Genomic DNA, 19,429 nt, shown 5'->3' with positions numbered 1-19,429 from the left:
ATAACGTATCATTACAGTCAGTACAAATCCCACTTAAAATACTAGTGCTAACTTACAGTAACATAGTTAACACCTCTTATATATGTTGATTCATTTCCCTCATTTTTAGTAAGATTTGTCAACCCTGATCCTGACTGGACTCTTGACTTTCACCAGCTGTACAGTGGCATTGTATGAAATTGCATTTGATTGCCCAGGTAAAAGAGAGAAGAGGTGTGGGGCCTACTTGATGTCTGACTCTAAACATGCCATGTGTATGGAGACACACATGGTCTCAGTGGTGAGGGCTGCAGAATTGGCTTTTGGAGACATTAATAATGAATTACTGTGCTTTTAGTGATCCAGCTTAAACAGTTTGTTATTGTTCTTCAGGATTTCAACATTTTTTAAGGAATCCACGGCAGTTCTGAAATTATTGTTTGCTGCTGAATTCTGGATTTTGTTCTTTCCAAGAGGCAATTTGTAAAGTACATTTTGCTGTGACCATCAGGTCTTTGTTTTTCAGTATCATGAGTCCCATGCAAGTCACTGTGAGAGTATTACAGAGAGCAGGCTGACCTTTGTTTGGCTTGACAATAGTTTTAACATGGAGGAAATATTTCTTCACACTGGTTCTGGCACATATAATAATACATTTTAAATTTGGACCACAAACCTATCTTTGGCCAAAAGCTTGCCAAGAACAATAAAATAGCAATTTATTTGATTGCCATGTAAAATACCGGTTGTGAGCCACACCCAGACAGTGTGAGGATGTGCTGGAGTTACTGAGCAGAGTGCTGGAGGAGAAAGCTCAAAAGGCGCCTGGTTTATTTCTGTCACTGTCACCAATTTGCTGTCTGATTCTAGGCCTGCTGTTTGTGCTACAGTGTTCATACACACATCCTCAAAACCACATTTAAATAACAAAATAAGCTGCCTGTTTAGAGGCCTCAATGCCTGAACTTAATAATCTCTTTCTGAGTTGTCAGAGGTATTATGAAGTGTAATTAATGTAAATAAAACACTTCATGATCTTTTCTTCACCTGTCTACACCTCTATGCAGATTTTTATGCCATGCTGATAAAAAATTCTAAGTTGAAAGCAATTACTGTGTGAATGAAGAGATGACTGAGAAAGCCTAATAGTATAATTATCCTTATCAATAGATTTTTTTTGAAAGCAACTTTTTGTTGTCCTCCTTTGAAGACAGTGATGATTAGAAATGATTTTATTTGCATAATTTTTCTTCTGCATAAGCCTGCTTTATGAGGACATAAGTGATAAAATGCTATTACAGGAGACTGGAGCAAGACTGATGAATTTGCATTGATTGAAGAAAACAGTTTTGTGGAAATTTAAGTATCGTTCTTTGAAAAAACCAAGAAGGCAGGATATTCTTTCCTAGTTTTTCTTCATTCCCATCCCCATTGTCTGCTCTCTATTCGGACAAAATGACCAAATGACCTTTAGGAGCAGCTGAAATTTTTGGACAAAGTTTATATCAAGTTTATCTCAGGCAGTTGGATAAGCCCATTTGTTCTCACAAGTGCTGAACAGTGAGTTGGGTGTGGGACAGGGGAGGGGGAAGATGTGGCTCTGACCCTCTGTGTGCTTCTGGTGGCCACGGTGGAAGTTTGCCCAACCATCCTTCTCCTGCAAACACTGATGCTGTATCATTCTTTCTGCCACTTTTGTATCACTTCATGGCATTTTTTACCTTTAATGCAGAAGATTTCAGGGATCACGTATGCACCCCATGCTCCAAATAATTTGGCCACAGACTTTCTCCTAGCATCTGGGAAAGCTCAGAACATAGAGCTAGGTGCTCTAGGGCTAGGACAGACTCCTAGGACTTCTTCATCATGACACACTCAGATATTTAATGCAAACAATACAGTAGTGATTGAAGGGAATTAAAGAAGGAAGTGAAGAAAGGTATGGCTTCCCCAGCTCTGAACTGCACCAGCTGGATGTGGGTCAGGCCCAGGCTGCACAATCTGGTGAGTGTAAAGGCTGAACAAAAGGTACTCAGGACATGTTTTAGTCAAGGACTGAGTCTGCAGGTCTTCTAAAAAAAAATTCTTTAAAAAAAACAATTATGGCTCGTTCTTAAAATTTCAGAGGAGGGCACTAAGGCAAGCAGTATATTTCACAGCAACTAAGAGACAGGTTGTTCTGCTTTGGGGCATCAAATGCAAAAAATTCCCAGATGTATGGCTAGTGACTTATTCACTAGAAGAGGGAGGCTATAGAACAGCCTGAGTGTATTTCTTTTCTTCCTTGACCTGGCCTCTGTGTCCTGATCAAGGAAAAAGTTTTGATAAACAACATGCTTTCCAAACCCACATCTCCTGACTGTCTAGCTGTCATAAGAAGACAGGAACAGCCTAGCACTTATGGACCTCAGAGAACTCACAGTGGGAAGAAAACTTTTAATTCTGCAACTGCAGAAAAAGATCCCTCTGTATTAAACAGTGAAAAACAAACAAAAAAAAAAAATAGGCTGTGATGTTCAAATAACATTTTCTTTTCTTTCAAAGTCATTAGTGTTCTGTCTGATCTTGGTTTGCTAAAAATGACATTCTTACTTCCCTTTATCTCTCGGTAGGAGTAACACCTTTCTAACTCATTTATCTGGTACTTATCCAATGACAAAGTCACCAGGAGGCTGGGAAGATCTGGGGTCTGTTCCCTTCACTACTTCAGGGTTTGTGTTTAAACTCAATAATAATATGAAATGCATTAACAATTTGAAAAGCACAGCTCCTCCCAGGAGAGCAACTGTAACACTGTGCTCCGAAATCAGTTATTTATTTGCTCAGTGTTAGGAACATTCCAGGTACTGAAGCATGCTCAGCTACTTGGAAATTGTTATAACAGTTCTGGGCACAGTTTTGACCTGGGGAAGATATCACTCTTCCAAACAAGTTTTGGATGTGTTCTAGGGGATAGCATGGACAAGAGACCATTGCCAAGGAGTGACTTGACTGCAGCCACTCTGATTAGAAAGGCAAGTGTTTACTAGTTAGGACAGGACAGCAGAAGGAGCAGCCATTGTATTTCATTATCCATTGCTTTTGTTTGTTTTCCCCCCAAGTGTTTTTTTTTTTTTTTTTAATGGAGCAGTGAGGACAACGTGTACTCTAACTTTTTATATTCATTTTAAAATTCAAATAAAAAAATGAAAAATTGTCTCCAAATACTTGGAGATCATTTTTCCTTTGTAATATACTGTTTTCATGGCAATACCAATAAATCTTTCTTTCTACACTACTTGACATTGATAAAGTCTCAGCTGGATGTCTATATTTAATGTCAGGCACTGTGCTCCAAAAAAAGATGGGAAATAAGTGAATAGAGATAATAGAAAGGCAACAAGAAGTGTTTTCTAGACCTCTGATCAATGAAGAAAGATTGAAAGAAATAAATTGTATAGGGAATAGGGAGAATAGGGAGAGAGATGGAAGTCTTTCAACTAACATCTGTTGCAAAGACAAGAAATAACAATCCAATTTCATCCTATTTCTGTGATGAATAAATCTGAAAACAAAGGGTTTACATTTTGAGAGGGTAAGTTGGGTTCCTTGTAAAACTTTGTAACAGAAGTGGGGTCTGGAATGGATTGATTTGAACTTCTGTGGGCTTTCTAGATCAACTGGTTAATAAAGTCTTTCAGGCCAACTGATACCAGAAAAGACCTGTGATAGTCAGGCTAGTCTTGGGCTTAAGGGATGCAGTAGGAGATCTTGAGTTTCTTTCTTGTTCTATGACTTTGGTTTCTCCTTCTGTAAGATTTGAATATTAATGAAGTAATGCCAATATATTCCAATCTATTGCAAAACACCTTTGGAGAAATTTTTCTTTCCTCCACATCTGTTTGGCTTCAAAACCATCTCATCTGTCTGAACACACCCTCTTTACGAATCTGCAAATATGACAAAGATTTCAGGCTATATATCTATATAGTTATTTGTATTAGAAAAATAAATATTTTGCTAGGTTTTCTGTTCATTGCTATAGTATTCATCTCAGGATATACATTTACCATATGCTGAGGAAACTTAGACAATGAAAAATCCCTTGATGATAAGATCATGACCCTTCTCTGGACATTATCTCTGAATTTTCACTTAGTTACCAAAAGCTCCCTTGCAGACGGGTTTGTTTACTCTGGATGGCACAGGGTTCCTGGCCATAGCAAAAGAAAATTGTGAACCCGAAAGTTTGCACAAATAAACTTGCTGGAGCTTGTCCGTTGTAATTTTCACTTGCACTGCCATATGCTCCAAAAATGAGAAGATTTTAATGTCGATAAAAGTAGTGGTCCAAGTACAGTGGTTAAATGTTTGTAAGGTAACACTATTCACCAGACTTTCGCATTGTAGCAAATTTTTGGAAAATCTAGGTCAGAATCCTATTAAGGCAACCTGCAAACACCTCAAGCATTGGAAATAGCACAATGGACAAATGGGCACTTCCAAATGTGGTGTTTGGACAAAGCAATGCTCTGCTCAAAGTGTACAGCCTAAAAGATCAGATTCCTCCTCAATGCTGCAATAATGCTTTCCCTTTTCATAACAAAAAACCTTCAAACAAACAAACAAACAAAAAACCCCCCAAAAAAAACCCCAAACAAAAACAAAATAAAAACCAAGAACAAACAAAACAAAAATCCCATAATATTTGTACCACTTTAATTACTAGCAAATCCCATTCTATCCAGTGGAACCTCATCACCCTGAATGACCTAATTATTTGTTTGAAGTCTGCCATCCTTCCTGATTTCACAAAACCCAGTGTCTGAGGAGTTAAGTGATCAGAGTGCCTATTTAAGGAAAGCCAATTTGACTACGAAAAAAGAGAAGGGAAAGGAGCTGGTTCCAGTAAAATTGATCTATGAATTTTTTGCAAAATTGGAAATTGATATTTTTAATGCTTTGCAAAGACAGTACCCAAGATCTTGGGATTCCATATAATATAAGAGAGATTTTAGCAGTCCTAGGGCAAGTCTTTAGTGAGGCTTCTTGCAGAGCCAGAGAAGTCTCCAAAAGAAAACCTATTCCTAGGACTGACTGCTCCTTCCAACAAACCTCCTTCAGCAGGCAAGAAAACAGAACAGATGTTTTGTCTTCCTACAGTTCTTCCCTAATCACTGTACAAACTGAGTGCAGTTTCTTAATGATGTGCTTATAGTAATATTCTGCAATAACTAGGCAAGGTGCCAGTTGGCACATTACAACAAATATGTCCTTCTTAATCCCTTCACAGTCTCCCTTGTTGGCCAGAGCCCTAATGAGTCTGGACTGCTGTGTTGCAGGAATAAATGCTCAGCTGCATGAATGGCTCCAGTGCTCCTTATATATCTGATGACTAAAAAAGTTGGTTAACTTAATGTTGTACTGAAAGGGAGGGGTGGATATTTTCCTGCCAAATTACAAGTGTATTATATCTCTTTATCAGTGGGTTGTTTTTTTTTTTTTTTTTTTTTTTGCCCCTGGACTGTGAAAACCTAGGAAAATACATTGTTCATAAAAAGGTTTAATCTAATCACAAATCTTATTAAGACAGTCTGAATGACAGGAGGTTACTGTGAACTGAAAGAGCAGAGCTTTGGTCTCAGCACACTTTCCATTAAAAATGTCATATGAGACGTAGAGAGAGTCACAGCAAAAGCCATAGGGAATATACTTGTAAAAGCCCACCAACAACCAGAAAAACCTGATTCTGGGAATAAAATATACAACATCTGCAAATAGAGATAGGCTTTTAAAGTCCATTCAAGTATGTACATTCCCCAAAGCACCAACTTGCTTTTTGCAGCTTCTGCAGAGCTAGGATGTACCAGTGCAGAACAGAGCTGTTGGTAAGCAGCCATGGTGAGTGTACCTCAGAGCATGTCCCTGTCGGTCATGAAAAAGCTAAAGTCACTAACAAACAGTGCAAATAAAACAATGATTTCTATTCTGTTTCCAGTTCCGAAGACTTCTTGCAAGATATTTAGTAGTAAATAAATTAGGTTACGTTTTCTTCACAGAAGTAATCAGCCTGAAACAGGTGAAAATATATTTGGAAGATGGTTGAAGGAATGGGAACATCACAGGAGAGATCTGGAGTTAGGATTGCACATTTCATCAAAATGTCTAGGGAGGGAGTTTTAGGAGATCCATGAGAAAATCCTCATCAAATACTCAGTTTCAGAGAGTGTGTGTTCCTGGGACAGGAAAGCAGCAGGGGCAGAAGGGCCACAGTTACCTGCATGTTTACCCAAGGTCTGGTTCTAGGCAGTGAGGTATGGGCTTCTGCAGGAGAGGAAACACATCTTGCTCTGCAGCTTGCTTACCAAGTGACAATACAAGCTTTACAACAGGCCAGTGTTTAAAACCTGTGACGTTTGGAGGTGGAAAAAACAGCCAAAAATTAACAGTTTCTGCTGCCATTTTCCAGGCACATGTACTGTCCAGTCCCTGGGTTAGCTTTGTAAGCACCATGGCCTGTGGTGACTGTACCACACTTTCTTGAAGGGTTCGTCCATGGCTGCCTTTGTATAAAGATATGGAAAACAAAGGCTGTGATGTGGTTTTGGTACTTTTATGGAAGTGAATAGAATTTGATGTTATCACAGCACTGCTTGTTTCCCCAGGAGGGGTCTCATTCCCTGGTTAGAGGGAGCAAAAATTTGAATGTGGAGTCTGACAGCAAATGATTCAACTCTATCTGTATTTCTCCTTGATCCAGGGACCTGCCAATGCTTACACACTCCTTCTGTGGGTACCAGGCTACCTGCCAGCATGCTAAGTGCCCTTATTGCAGAATGGCTATTGTGGAAGGAGTTTGCCTTGGGCGTGTCCAGGTGATGCAGAAAAATAGGTAGTGTATCTCTAGAGTGTGTTGGGTATTGTACAGAGGCTGTTGGCTTGGAGAGAAGGGTTCTGAAAGGCAAACTAAGCAATGATTTTCCTGATAGTAGGACTATCTGAGCTGTTGCATGCTTTTGAGTTCAGCCTGGTACTAGATTGGATTGCTGAGTTGCCACTGTCTCTACCAGATGCTTGCAGACACACTGGAGTGAAACCACTGCAGGCAGAATGGCTCATCTAAAGGATTAGTAGGGTTAGCGCATGAGGACTTAATCTTCAAGAGGGAATTACAAAGTCTGATAGGCACTCTCCTTGAATGTACACTTAGAATTGAAACAAACTGGAAAGAAAAGCCCTCGTTTACTTTTTCCCCCTGTACCTCTCCTGAGGTCAGATTTTCCACCCTTGTTCTATTCAAAGGCACATTCATATTTTCTATTACTAAAATCAGACTAGTAGTTTCAATAAAACAAGGTGATTGCATAAGGCAGAAAAAACCCTTTCCTGCCCATCCCCAACACTCTTTTTGCTTTGAATTAATCTTATTATTCACTTATTTACCTAACAGTTGTCAAACATGTTGATTTGTACCATCAGGATGTCAAGTAGAGGAGATTGTCATGTAAACACTGAGTTATGGAAGATAGGGCTTTTACAAAACGTGGTGAGACCACTGACCAAGTCACCAGGGCTGGCAGTGCTGTAGATGAATGGTCAACAAATACTATTCTGGAGAGAGAGGAATTACTTGCACTGGGGGAAGGAAGGGATTCTCTGAGGTAACAGCAGCTACTTCAAAGAATATGGGGAAGATATTTTCTGTTCTTGGCACCAAAGAGCTGTTGATTGTGAAGGTCTCATGTGCTGCACATCCTTGAAGACACCCATGACCCATGACTTTGGAATTACTGTCTGGAAGTTTTATTAATCCCGCTGGCTCAGCTATATGGGTTGTGTCTCAAAAAACTGTCTGAAATTTTAATAGGCTTTCTGAGCCTCTGGCTCAGAATTTATCTTGCAACCCAGAAATACTATTAAAAACAAATCACTAATTTCACCAAACAAATTGTCTCTAGTTTAGAAAAATTCTACTAGTAGAGACTTACACATTGTCGAAGCATGCAGACACAACAAAGTTTGCATTGCTATGGAAACAAAGGTTATGCTGGGAAAAACAACTTGCAAGTGACTGTGAAAAATAAGTTTATAAGAGCGACACCTTTCAGCTTGATCTTGAAAGACATATTGCAACACAAGCATCTGGATTAGAAGATTGTTTTTATTTAGTTTTCCACAGAGACATGTTTCTTTCACCTCTATTCTCACAAATCTGACATCAAAAACTATCAAGATATATATATATATGAGATATACAGGCAGAGAAATCTGTCAGTACAGCATTACTCTTCTATCAAACATTCTAAGAAAAAAAAAAAGGTCCCTTCCATGCCCATCTAATACAAGAAAAACAGCTAAGTCAAGAGAGAATATATATATATGAGTCTAGTTATTCATAAAAGAGCAAAAATAAAAAAAAATCTAGTTTCTGATGTTTAAACAAAACATACTTTATGCATTTGGCTAAGCTGAAATATTGTACCTTGCCAAACGAAAAACTGCTCCCTAATGGTAGGCTCCCTAGCAGCTCAGTAGGTATGCAAGGCATGCAATTCATTTCCTGCCAAGGCAGAGAAAAATGGGTAGGTCTGAGATTATATTGCTAGTGTGCTTGAAAAATATCTTAGTTGTTAATGTTATAGACTGCATATACATATTTTGACTTTTGGTCTCCTTGAAACTTTCCCAGGTGGAACTTTTGGGTTAACTGTCTTTCAGCTCTCAGTGGTGGAGTGTTCAATGGGAGGTGAAATAGGAATTTCCAGAGCATTACAGTCATCAGTGAGGAACACCAGGTCCTGGAAAAGAAAAAAAAAAAAGAAAAAAAAAAGAGAAGCGTGAGATTTATAAGGAGGAAGGCAAAGGCCAGCACAGTGAGAAGCTTGGGCCTGATCCAGTTTTGGTGGTCAGGGGACAGTGTGGGGACAGGCAGGGTTAAAAGCAGGGACTCAGTCCCTGCTGATGCATCTTGACCTACCCTTCTGCAGTAAGAGATCAAGATGGTGTACAGGCTCCGGGCTTTTTCCTTCAGCTCATTCACTTCAACCACTCTGTCACATCCAGGGTAGGCCACAAAGTCACGGAGTTTTGCCAACACACAGTAATTCTGCAAAGCATGGAAAAGAGGTCTGTGTAACCCTGCACAAACACAGATTTATGTTAAGTCCACCACTTCCAAAATTCTTAATACTATGTAGGAACCTTGAATTCCTACCTCTATGTACATGTAATCTATGCAACCTTTAGTCAGGCAAATTAATCATCAATATTTTACAATAAAGATGTTTGGTCCAAATAAGTGCTTGGAAAATTGCATATATGCAGTCTTAGTCTGCCAGCTAATTTCTCACATGCTTTAGGAGGCAGCAACGCCAATACAACAAATCTGCTCCCGTAGTAGGTGGAGTACTCTACAGAATAGGTGCACTCCCTCACTTTTTAGAGAGCACCTGATTTAGCAGATGAAGAGATTATCAAGATCTCACAGACTTGATTCCTCTATTCCTGTAAGATAGGAGAAACAGTGACCAGTCCTGATTTTTTGAAGTAATTTTTTACCTCAGACTTTGTGTTATCAAAATAAAACACAGACAACATGAATTTCATAATGTCCTTGTGAAGCAGGTAAATAAATATCCCATCTTTTGCTTTAAAGTCAGGGAAACTGAGGCACTGGAATCACATTCCTTGGTCTTTGCCATGATGTAAGACCCTGGCAGCTCTGGAATTGGGATCTAGAATGTCCCAAATTACAAGACTTGGTGTAGTTGCTTATGGAAAAAATGTGTCAGAAATTTGTTTTGTCTGATATTTTCTATTTTTTTTAATCTACTATGTTGAATGCTGGAAAAAGAAGCAAAATGTGTCAAATACCCCACCGCCGAACACTAGGATACTAACTGTGTGTGCAGGTTATTTTTTCTTAGCTGGGAGACAACTATTGCTTTTTTTTCCCCTCAGTATCACACTTCCAAGTCCTCAGGCATGCTTTTTCTTTCTGTATTCAACAAGTAGTTCTTTCAAAGAGGAAAAGCCAGCAAGGTATTCTTGCATTGCTTTTTATTAAAACTAAATGCCAAAAACCACTCAGGATATAAAATTATGCAGATTTGTTGAGTGAAGAAAGTTAATTCTATACTTCTCCTTTTACACTATTATTCAAAATTTTGTTGCACTTATTTAACTTCTGAAAAGGCTCTATCACAGTAAATTAATTGTGTGCATATGGTAATAACTTAAAAACATTGATTTCCTAATTTTAAAATTTTTAATCAAGTAAAATCTCAGAAAGTCCATTGGGATTTTAATAAGGTTCAAACCTTATTAAAAGGTTTTTTTTTGGTCACTCATCTGTCTAGTTAACTAAACTTTTAAAAATCCTTTTAAATCACTCCTCTGGGATGATTTAAATAATATTAGGAGTTATTCTCACTTTTCATTGACTGCTTTTCCTGCACAACAGTAAGAAAGAAGTGTGTAAACTTACGTGTATGTCCAAGTACAGCCTGGGCAGCGTCCCCACGCACGCGTCCTGCGGGAAGGAGGAAAGACTCGTTGCGATTTTGTTTTGAGAGAAATCTCTGTCAAAAGTGGCAACCTGCAGTGTCTGTGCAGGAGCATTTTTTAGGCGGACTCACCACGGTTTTGGAGGTCTGCAACTCATTAAAGGACTGTGTGATTTCCTTGCTCAGAGACAGCACCCTGGAGTAGCAAGTCGGAGGGGCTGCGCTGGCTAGCAGGGCAGCAGAGAGCAGAGCAATCAGGAGCAGCAGCATCTTCATTGTGGGCAGTTTGTCCAAAGAGGAGGAAGGCAGGGACAAAATCACTCCCACTAGTTAGGTAGGTACTGCTGAGCATCAACAAGCAAGCTGAACAAATCAGCCCTCAATTAAATAGTCTCCTGCATGAACAGGAAGAAAAGTCTGGGGGTGGTCCGAGCAGCAGCTTACTGCCGTCTTAAATTTCCTGCCAGCCTATGAGGCAGAGCTGCAAGAGCTTTCCTGCCCAGAGCAGGGAAAGAGGGAACGAGTGGAACAAAAAATAACACCACTGGCTCTTTTCATTCCAGAAGGAATACAGCCCAGTGAGCATCACAAACAACAGAAATACAAGTAAGGAAAAGCACAGGGTGCTCAAAGTGTCATAGGCCCTAATGCTGTCTCTTCTCTGAGCTGTGGGACTACATAGGCTGCAGATAGAGGGAAATCCTTCCTAAAAGCAAACTTCCCTGGCACAGGAAGGGCATGGACCTTGTTGCAGTGAGTCCAGAGGAGGCCATCAAGTTGATTAAAGGGATGGAGCAGCTCTCCTATAATGAAAGGCTAACAGAATAAGGAATTGGGATTGTTCTGCCTGGAGAGGAGAAAATGTCAGCATGACCTAATTGCCACCTTCCAGTACTTGAAGGAAGCCTACAAGAAAGATAAAGAGGAACTTTTTACAGGGGCAGGTAGTGACACGACAAGGAATGGATTTAAACTGAAAAAGAGTAAGTTTAGGCTAGATATCAAGAAGAAATTATTTCCTGTGAAGTTGGTGAGGCACTGAAACAGGTTGCCTCTAGAATTTGGGAATGCCCAATCTGCAGAAGAGTTGAAGGCTGGGTTGGATTGCATTCTGAGCAAGCAATCTGGTCTGGTGGAAGGTGTCCCCATCCATGACAATGTGTTTGGAACAAGAGGATTTTTAAAGTTGCTTCCAAAACAAGCCATTCTATAATTCTATTATTCACAATTTGTCAATCAAAACAGTAGTGCCAATCAAAACAAGATGGCTGCTTGGGAAGACCCATGTATTTACATATCCATAGTCTCAAGCAAAGTGAATACATCTCTATATGGCTTTGATAAATGTATAAAAGTGATTTTGCTTTCTGAGTTGAATTTATGAGGCTTTGTTCTTTTATTAGATGCCAGATGGAGCTGAGAAATCCAGATGCTGGAATACAGGCCTGAAGCTGAACATATGTTGTTTTATATGTTAATTGCCCTGTAAAATGGAGGTACCCTTGAATGAAGAACTGGTTATTTTGAAAGTTATGCCACCCCCAAATTTTTAAATTCAGATTTTAATAAGATACTAACTAAAACAAAAAAATATCTGATGAAGTATTGCAGTCCCCTGGCATTGTAGTACACCAGGAAGATTCACCTTAAGGTAGGAAAACTAGGTTTGGAGAAAAAGACATACTCTTGCAGGGAATTCTGAGTTAAATGCACCAAAACACCTGGGGGAAGCAGGAGAACAGGGCTGTATAGTACTGTCTTGTTACACACTTCTTTGTCTTCTTAAAGAACAGTTGGTTTAGTAACAACATGTGCTCCTGAATGTTAAAGTGGTAGATCCTCGGAGAGGAAAGAAAAGTTCAGAGTCCTGGTTGTGGGAATTTTAGGACTGCTGGATCCTATTTTCAGGAAGAGCTGCCTGGACAAGTCAGTGAAGAGGCCAGAGACAGGAAGCCTTTGACCCTAAGCAACCAGATCATCGATCTAAACACAGCTACCTGGTGCATGTCCAAGGAAAGGATCCTACTGACTGGGAGTCTTGCTGGTAAAGAAACAGACACTTAATCACCATCTCATTGCTGTAAAGAATAGCTGAAGGTAGGAGTGAAATATTATCCTTCTACCACAGTCATGTTTGGCAAGCTGCTAAAATGTAGTTGCTCTGCCAGAACAGCAGTTTTCTGAGCAGCGTAAATGGTCTCCCAGTACTACAAGTCAGCAACCCAGCTGCTGCCAAGGATGACTTCGGAAAGAAAAGACTAGATTCAGGCTTCAGCAAAACACTTAATCAAATTTAAAAAACAAAAAACCCGACCAACCAACTAAACAAAAAAAACCCACCAAAAAAACCCCCACAACGCCCCCCCAAACCCAACCAAAGCAAAACCACCACCAAACAAATGAACAAACCCCAAACAAACAAACAAACAAACAATAACCACCACAACAAAAAACAACAACAACAAAAAAGCCACAATAAAATTCCACCCCAAATAGCTGTTTTGTGAAGGGGAAAAATTGCTGAGACAATTTGCTGTGAGATTTTTCCTCAGCTACCCTCAGAAACAGTAGGGGGGATTTTTCCCTGAAAAAAACACAAAGTACTAGAGTTTAATTTCCTTACCCACATATTTTCCCTGGGCCAGATTTACTTGTATAGTTGACTCTGACCCAAATGAGTATTTTCCAATATCCACTATCTCATCAGCACTACTGCCTATCTCAGCATGCAGAATCTGCAATTCAGTTAAACAAAGACAAATTCTTTCTTCTCAGTTATTTCTATTTGTAGCTCATCAGCAAAATTATCCTTGATCTCTGAGTTCATTCAATTCATGGTCCAGGCATGAGTAAATAATTTCTTCTTTCTCTAAGAAGCTCAGTGATGACTTCAGGAAAACTTGAAAGTGACACCAGGCACTGGGAGTCCTTTCAGTCTGAGGCACCTGGCACAACTGTGAACCAGATACACAGCTACCAAAGCCCTTGAAACTCCAGAATCTTTTCAGTGACTGTTTTTATCCAGTCACTTATGCAAAGCCACTTATTAATTCTGGTGCATTCCCTGCCTTGGGCAGAGAAGGTCTTTAACAGGGAAACACAAGCTGTTCTTCACAAAGGCTAATAGCCTCTTGGAGGCAATATTCAAAATGGACACGGAAATAGAATTTAGAGCTACGGGTGGGGAAGGGGGAAAGGATCAAAATATATTATAGTCAAAATTTGCCTAAGGATTGCCTCTATGGAGAAGCAGCTATTTACAGCCCCTCCAGTCAGTGGGACAATGCTCAGGCTGGTATTAGGAGGGAGCACAGCAGGAGTCAGTCAGTGTCTCCATATTTGTTATAACCATCACTCTGTGGGTATCTCCAGCACAGACACATCTTTATCATGCTCTTCCTTTCAGTGAGCATGGGGCTTCGAGGGCTCAGGACCCCTCTCACAATTTTGCATTAACTCTTGAGGCTGATGATGTCACTACAGCTCTAAGTGCTCTTCCCAGTGCATTTATTTACTCTTATATCAGGAATATTCCATAGCAAAAGCAGACACATGGGCTGAGAAGAAACTTAGAAGCCTACAATGACATAACTGTCATTTTTACTAAAAATGACATATTTTTATTGAAAGAAAAATTTGACTATGTTGTCTTTTTGCTTCCAATTTACTGAAAACTCAAACAATAATATTATTCTAAAAGTCTAGGGGCTCACTATGCAGACAGAAATTCCTCTCATGTTTGAGCAGTCTACCAGGGTGTCCGCCAACTTTTGATAAAAGCCCTTGCAAGTTGCTGATTTCTTAATACCAAAATCCACCTGCTTAATTAAAATGTTGATTTTAAAATAGTTGGGGGCTGTCATGAGACACCACATGAAATGAATTTCTGATTATATTGAAAAATAGGAAAGGTAAAACATAAAAACAGTAAAACATAAAAACAGTAAAACAAAGAAAGCCCTGTGTATTCAAGCAGCACCTCAAAGCCCAAAGAGACTCAGCTGTTTGTTGTGGGGAAGGTGCCACTTCTTGCTTCAGAGCAGGGCTTAACTGCTGTGCAAGCTTCCAGCTCAGAACAAGACTTTTTGGAAACCCTGGCCTTTTGTTTAAGGTCTCATCTGTTTGTCCTGTTTTTCCTCGCTGTGCAACAGTACACTTTGCTGAGCTTTCCCATAAACATCAGCTGGAATTCAGTGCAGAGGTTGTGCAGCCTCACATTGCCCTGAGTCTGGGGGTGCTGGTGCACAAAGCTGGCACTTTCCTGGCACAGAGGGAAGCCTGATGTGGCAGCACTGTGTGCCTGCATTTGAAGCTGGGGTTAATCCTATGTGTTTTGTTTTATTTTCTCTTCCTTGATAGCAGTAAGGTTCTGTTGGTGATCTGCATGGTTTGGCCAAGCTATGAGCAATGGGCAAGGCGGGCAGGATCTCAGAGCTGTCTCTGGGCTGGTGCTGCAGTGCCCTTTCCCCATGATAATTAAGCAAAAGTCCCCTTTGCTTACTCAGTGGTACAGGCTTCTTTTTTCTTTCCTGTTATTGTTATTTTTAAAAATTTACATATATATTGAGGAAACTAATGCTACTGCTCGATAGCCTGTTCTTACATAAAATAATTATAGAAGCAGGTAAAGTCATCTGGGTCAGAAAAAGAAATTAGATGTTCTGAAATCTGTTGGTCTTGCTAGCATGAACCTGGCACTGGGTACTTTCCCTGAAGAAAAACATATGGAAATGGGGAGTCCTGTGGTCCGGGACAGAGACAGGGCAGCCCAGCAGAGCTGGGGAACAGGAATCATTTCCCTGTGCTGTCTCAGACCGGTTACCAAATCACTTTCACTGTCTGTGCTGACCAGCCCTCTCTGCAGGCAGTGTCCAGCCTGCCTTTGCAGCAGAGCAGGGGCTCAGGCAGCAGCAGTGTCCTGCATCCAGAGGGCACACAATGCTCTGGAGGATGGCAGAGCCCAGGACAGCACAGAGATGTCCTCACGAGTGTCTGTCACTGTAGCACAGGCATAGCCTGCCCTGTCTCTGTCCTGGCTGCTGTCTCCATAGTGGGGATAATGGTATTTCCCACAGACACTGTGGGAACTCAGCCATCAGCACCAGGGAGACAGAGATTATGCAGTTTAGCCTGTCAGGGATACTCTTTGCAGTGACTGCAAGGCGTATTGATTCAAGCAATGCAGGATTTAGAGGCTTAAGCCTTCACCGCCTTGCTAAGAAAAGTCAATTTTAGCTTGGAGTAACTTGCAGACCTCTCCAGTGAAATAACAGTGGTGCTTTCAGCCTGGCTCCCTCTCTGGCCATGGCACAGGCAGAGCTGCCTTGTCCCAGTAACACACAAGTGCCTTGTCTGGACCCTGCCTGGGCTTTGAGACCGCTCCTGTGTGTGAGTTACCCCATGGTAATACCATTCTTTATTAACACTGCAGTCAGGGTTACAATAGCAGAGTTACAAGGAGGGAGCCTTGCTCATGTTTACAGCAGCAGTATTTCAAGTTATTCACACTTTCCTGCTGTGCTTTGCTTTCTGTCCTCATCCCTCTCTCTCCTTCTCTCTCTCTCCCCCTCTCTCATGCAAGTGTGGCAGATAGCTCCAGGTCTTATCATTGCTGGTCAGCTTCCCACCCTCCCTGATTACCCTCCTGATGAAAAATGATGTCAGCCACTGAGGAGTGTACTGGAGGTGATATAAATAAATGTATTCATCTACCAAATTTGTCCCTGATACAAGCCCCCTGGGGAATTCAAATGTTGAAAAATGCAAGGTCTAAGCTCTCTGCTGTCCCTCCAAGGAGCTCTTGTCTACATTGTGGTTAATATGCAAGGAGATGAGGGACTTTTTAGGACTGGTATTCCAGCACCTTTCAGAAGAATTATGTCACTGAAAGAATTATGAGACTGAAAATGCAGCTCTGTATAACAATCCAATCCAAGCCAAACAAGAATCCAAAGAGACTTTGCTGAACTACTGCCTACACAAGAGCTTTTTAGTAGCTGCTTGGCATGCTAGCAGGCACAGTTTTCTACTTATTCTTGCCCAGAAAACTGCAAATGTCATAGCTTGTGTTGTGTGTATTTCTGGATACAAACAACAGTACTTCCAGCAACAGCAAGGTAACATAAATTCTCATCTCAGCTGGCTGAGAAGGCAAGGTACAAGTCCACAAGATACATCAGGTCTTCCTAGTTCTGCTTTCTTCCTGAACATGGCTTTCGAGTTTTATAACTAAGCATAGTGGAAGAAATCCTGCCATCTCTGAAATCAGTAACACAAGTCACAGACTCCTGTGGATCCACATTCTCACTTTAGATTAAAACTTGTTCAGTTCAGTTGGCCTTAGTAGCACAAAAGCCCTGAAGCCAAAGTAAGAGTAAATCAGTCACATTATTTCTTGTTTCTCACAGAGTATTACCTTTGGAGTCCTGTGAGTTGGTGACACAACACAGATTCAGAGCTTTGTCAGTCCCTTGAAACCAAATGATGTGACAAATACCTTGTGCAGCTAAAACACTCTTCCAAGGAATACAATTGTATAAAATAGAGGGGGATAGCTGAGGATCTACTCTACTTGCTAATATCCAGAAGTGATGAAAATTAGTGGAGGTTCATTTTATTTTTAAAAAACCCATAAACTTAGTAATTGTATTTTTGTTCTGCCAGTTGTCTTGAAACACAGAAAAAAAATAAATGCCAGACAATGTCAGAAACTGGTGTTAACAACAGACTGTGTTTCAGAGGTAATTGCCACCTAAACCTGAACAACTTTTCTGTTTTAAATTGTTTTGATAAAAATAAAACAGCAAAAGGATCTCTTTCTGTTTCTGAATCACATATTACATGTGTTCCCAGATGACTAAGTGTCCCTACAAGTGTGGTTTTAGTTTGGTTTTGTTTAAGTTGGGTGACTAAGGAGAGAATGAGTTGAAGATACACAGAGGGTAGCTGCACAGTATCAACTGTACAGTATCAACTGTATAGTTGATAGCTTGCTATGACAATAAGTCTGTAGCTTGTGGTGGGTCTTGCCTACACCTGGAGATTGCCCTGTCAGCCTCACAGATAGTTTTGAGAACATTTGCAAGGATGAGGTGCTGGACAGGCCCCTCCTGCCTGTCAGCCTGTTCTCAGGCAGCTTTCCAGAGAGCTCCCAGCATTGGGTTAACCCAGCCCTGGGATAAGCAGTGGCATGGGGAGACAGGGCAGCAGGTGCCAGGCCAGGGATGTGTGTTCATGGTCACTACCTGGGTGGTGGCAGAGCTAAGGCTGGCTCAGAGGCCTTCCCCAGCAGATGTGTCTACTTACTGTCACACTTTTATAAGCTTTTGGTTTATAATTATTCCCAAAAGAAACAAGAAATAGTGACACAAAAGTGAGACAACATTGCTGCTGGGTATTGTAGTGAAGAAAGCACTGAGGGATGGCAAAAAGAGAAATATTTTGAGTGAAGAATCACTCTAGTTGCAGCGCTATATCTTTCATGTGTAGAACCAAAGTCTTAAACATCTATACTTTTAATTTTGGACCATTAAGCTAATTTCCATTGGAAGGCTAATCAAATTAACATTTATTTTCCTTCTTTCTATTTGGCTGCAGCTTTACTTGCTTTGTTTTGTTTTGTTTGTTTGTTTGATGTTTTGGAAGGGTTGTGGCTGGGGAAGAGAGAACTTGGCTTGATTTAAGATGTAAATGCAATTCTATCAATCTTCCCCTTTGCTAATGGTCTGCCTGGGCATTTTAAGGGCATATAGTGAAAAGGAAATTGTGAGTGCTAAAGAAAAGCTACCCCCTGCTGTTCCTGTTCATATTTATTTCACAATCAGCCCATTGAAATGGTGTGATTCACACTCTGATGCTGTCGTTGTCTAGCTGGCAAAGTCAGTGGAGAATTTAAAGAAGTTTCCCAAGCTGAAAACTAGGCAAACTGCATTTGGGCAAAAAGCAATCTTATCAGCAATGAGAGTCAGTTGTATCACTGCAGTGATCTCTCTTGCTGAGAGCTGAGGCTACCCTTGCAAACGAGAAGCTCCCTTGAAATAAGCAACTGTCTTCAAAAAACTGAGGACTGTTGCTTTTGAAATGTAAAGTGTCCTTCTGATATACATATATATAGAATACACAAGAGTGAAGTCACGCTAAAGTCTGCAGGGACAATTTAAATGTTCTTTGTTTCTCAAATAAATAGCCCAAAATGGGGAAAAGCATGTGAGAGTGCACAAGAGGGAAAGACCATTCCCAATTCCCCAGTAATCTTGAGGAAATACTGAAGGAAAACCATGTCTGTTTATCTTAAATTATCCAGACTTAAAGTCCTCATCACCTTGTAACCAAGCAGCTTGTGTGAAATAATGACTTCCTGGTAACACAGAGACACACAGCTGAAGTTTTAATCTATATTAATCACAATCTATCTTTGTGGCAAGTATTACCATGTACCCTTCCACTGACCTAATGTAAACATTTATGAGTCTGTATCAACATAAATGATCAGAAATAAAAAGCAGATAACTAGAGACTGGATTAATGGAAAGAATCAAATCCAATAACACTATGTGTTTGTCTATGAGATTTCACACAAAATTTCTACTGCAGTGCAAGAACTCATTATATGTTGACTATGGAGGATGCAAAAAAAAAAGGTGCTAAGTTAATTAGCACCCTACTTGCTCATAAATCGTGGGATAAATATTAGCCTCTAGTTAGAATTGCCATGAATTAGGTGAATTTAATCTTAGGATGTGTCAGAGGAGTTACAGCCAGCAGGGACAAGGAGATATTGGTGCCGGTATAAATGCAGGGATCTGCTCATCTGGCATATGGGCCACTTTTGGCCACCCACAGCTGTGGAGGATGAATTCAGACTGCAGGGGGTGCAGAAAGAAACAGTGAGAATATTCAGTGTATGGGAAAGTTGGGATGACACGTCCATATTTCCTACCTCTCTTTCCTTGTCACCCCAGTTACTC

The 19,429-nt window shown here is 40.4% G+C and overlaps 1 protein-coding gene across 2 annotated transcripts; it reads right to left on the bottom strand.

Moving 5' to 3' along the window:
* Nucleotides 1-8,101: 8,101 nt before the first annotated feature.
* On the bottom strand, nt 8,102-10,899 carry CYTL1 (cytokine like 1). 2 transcript variants are annotated; one of them, XM_038135691.1, is made up of 4 exons: nt 10,599-10,899; nt 10,445-10,489; nt 8,936-9,064; nt 8,102-8,756 (listed from the first exon to the last, which is right to left on the bottom strand). In XM_038135691.1, the coding sequence occupies exons 1-4, from the start codon at nt 10,737-10,739 to the stop codon at nt 8,673-8,675; spliced, it is 399 nt and encodes a 132-aa protein (XP_037991619.1). In that variant the 5' UTR covers nt 10,740-10,899; the 3' UTR covers nt 8,102-8,672. The 2 variants fall into 2 exon arrangements, with proteins under 2 accessions (XP_037991619.1, XP_037991618.1); XM_038135690.1 differs by having other exon boundaries at nt 10,596-10,895.
* Nucleotides 10,900-19,429: the final 8,530 nt, after the last annotated feature.

This window comes from Motacilla alba, chromosome 4, assembly GCF_015832195.1.
Source record: "Motacilla alba alba isolate MOTALB_02 chromosome 4, Motacilla_alba_V1.0_pri, whole genome shotgun sequence".
Lineage (NCBI taxonomy): Eukaryota > Metazoa > Chordata > Aves > Passeriformes > Motacillidae > Motacilla > Motacilla alba.
Note: the sequence above shows the minus strand (reverse complement) of the source record. Positions and strands in the feature narration are given on the sequence as shown.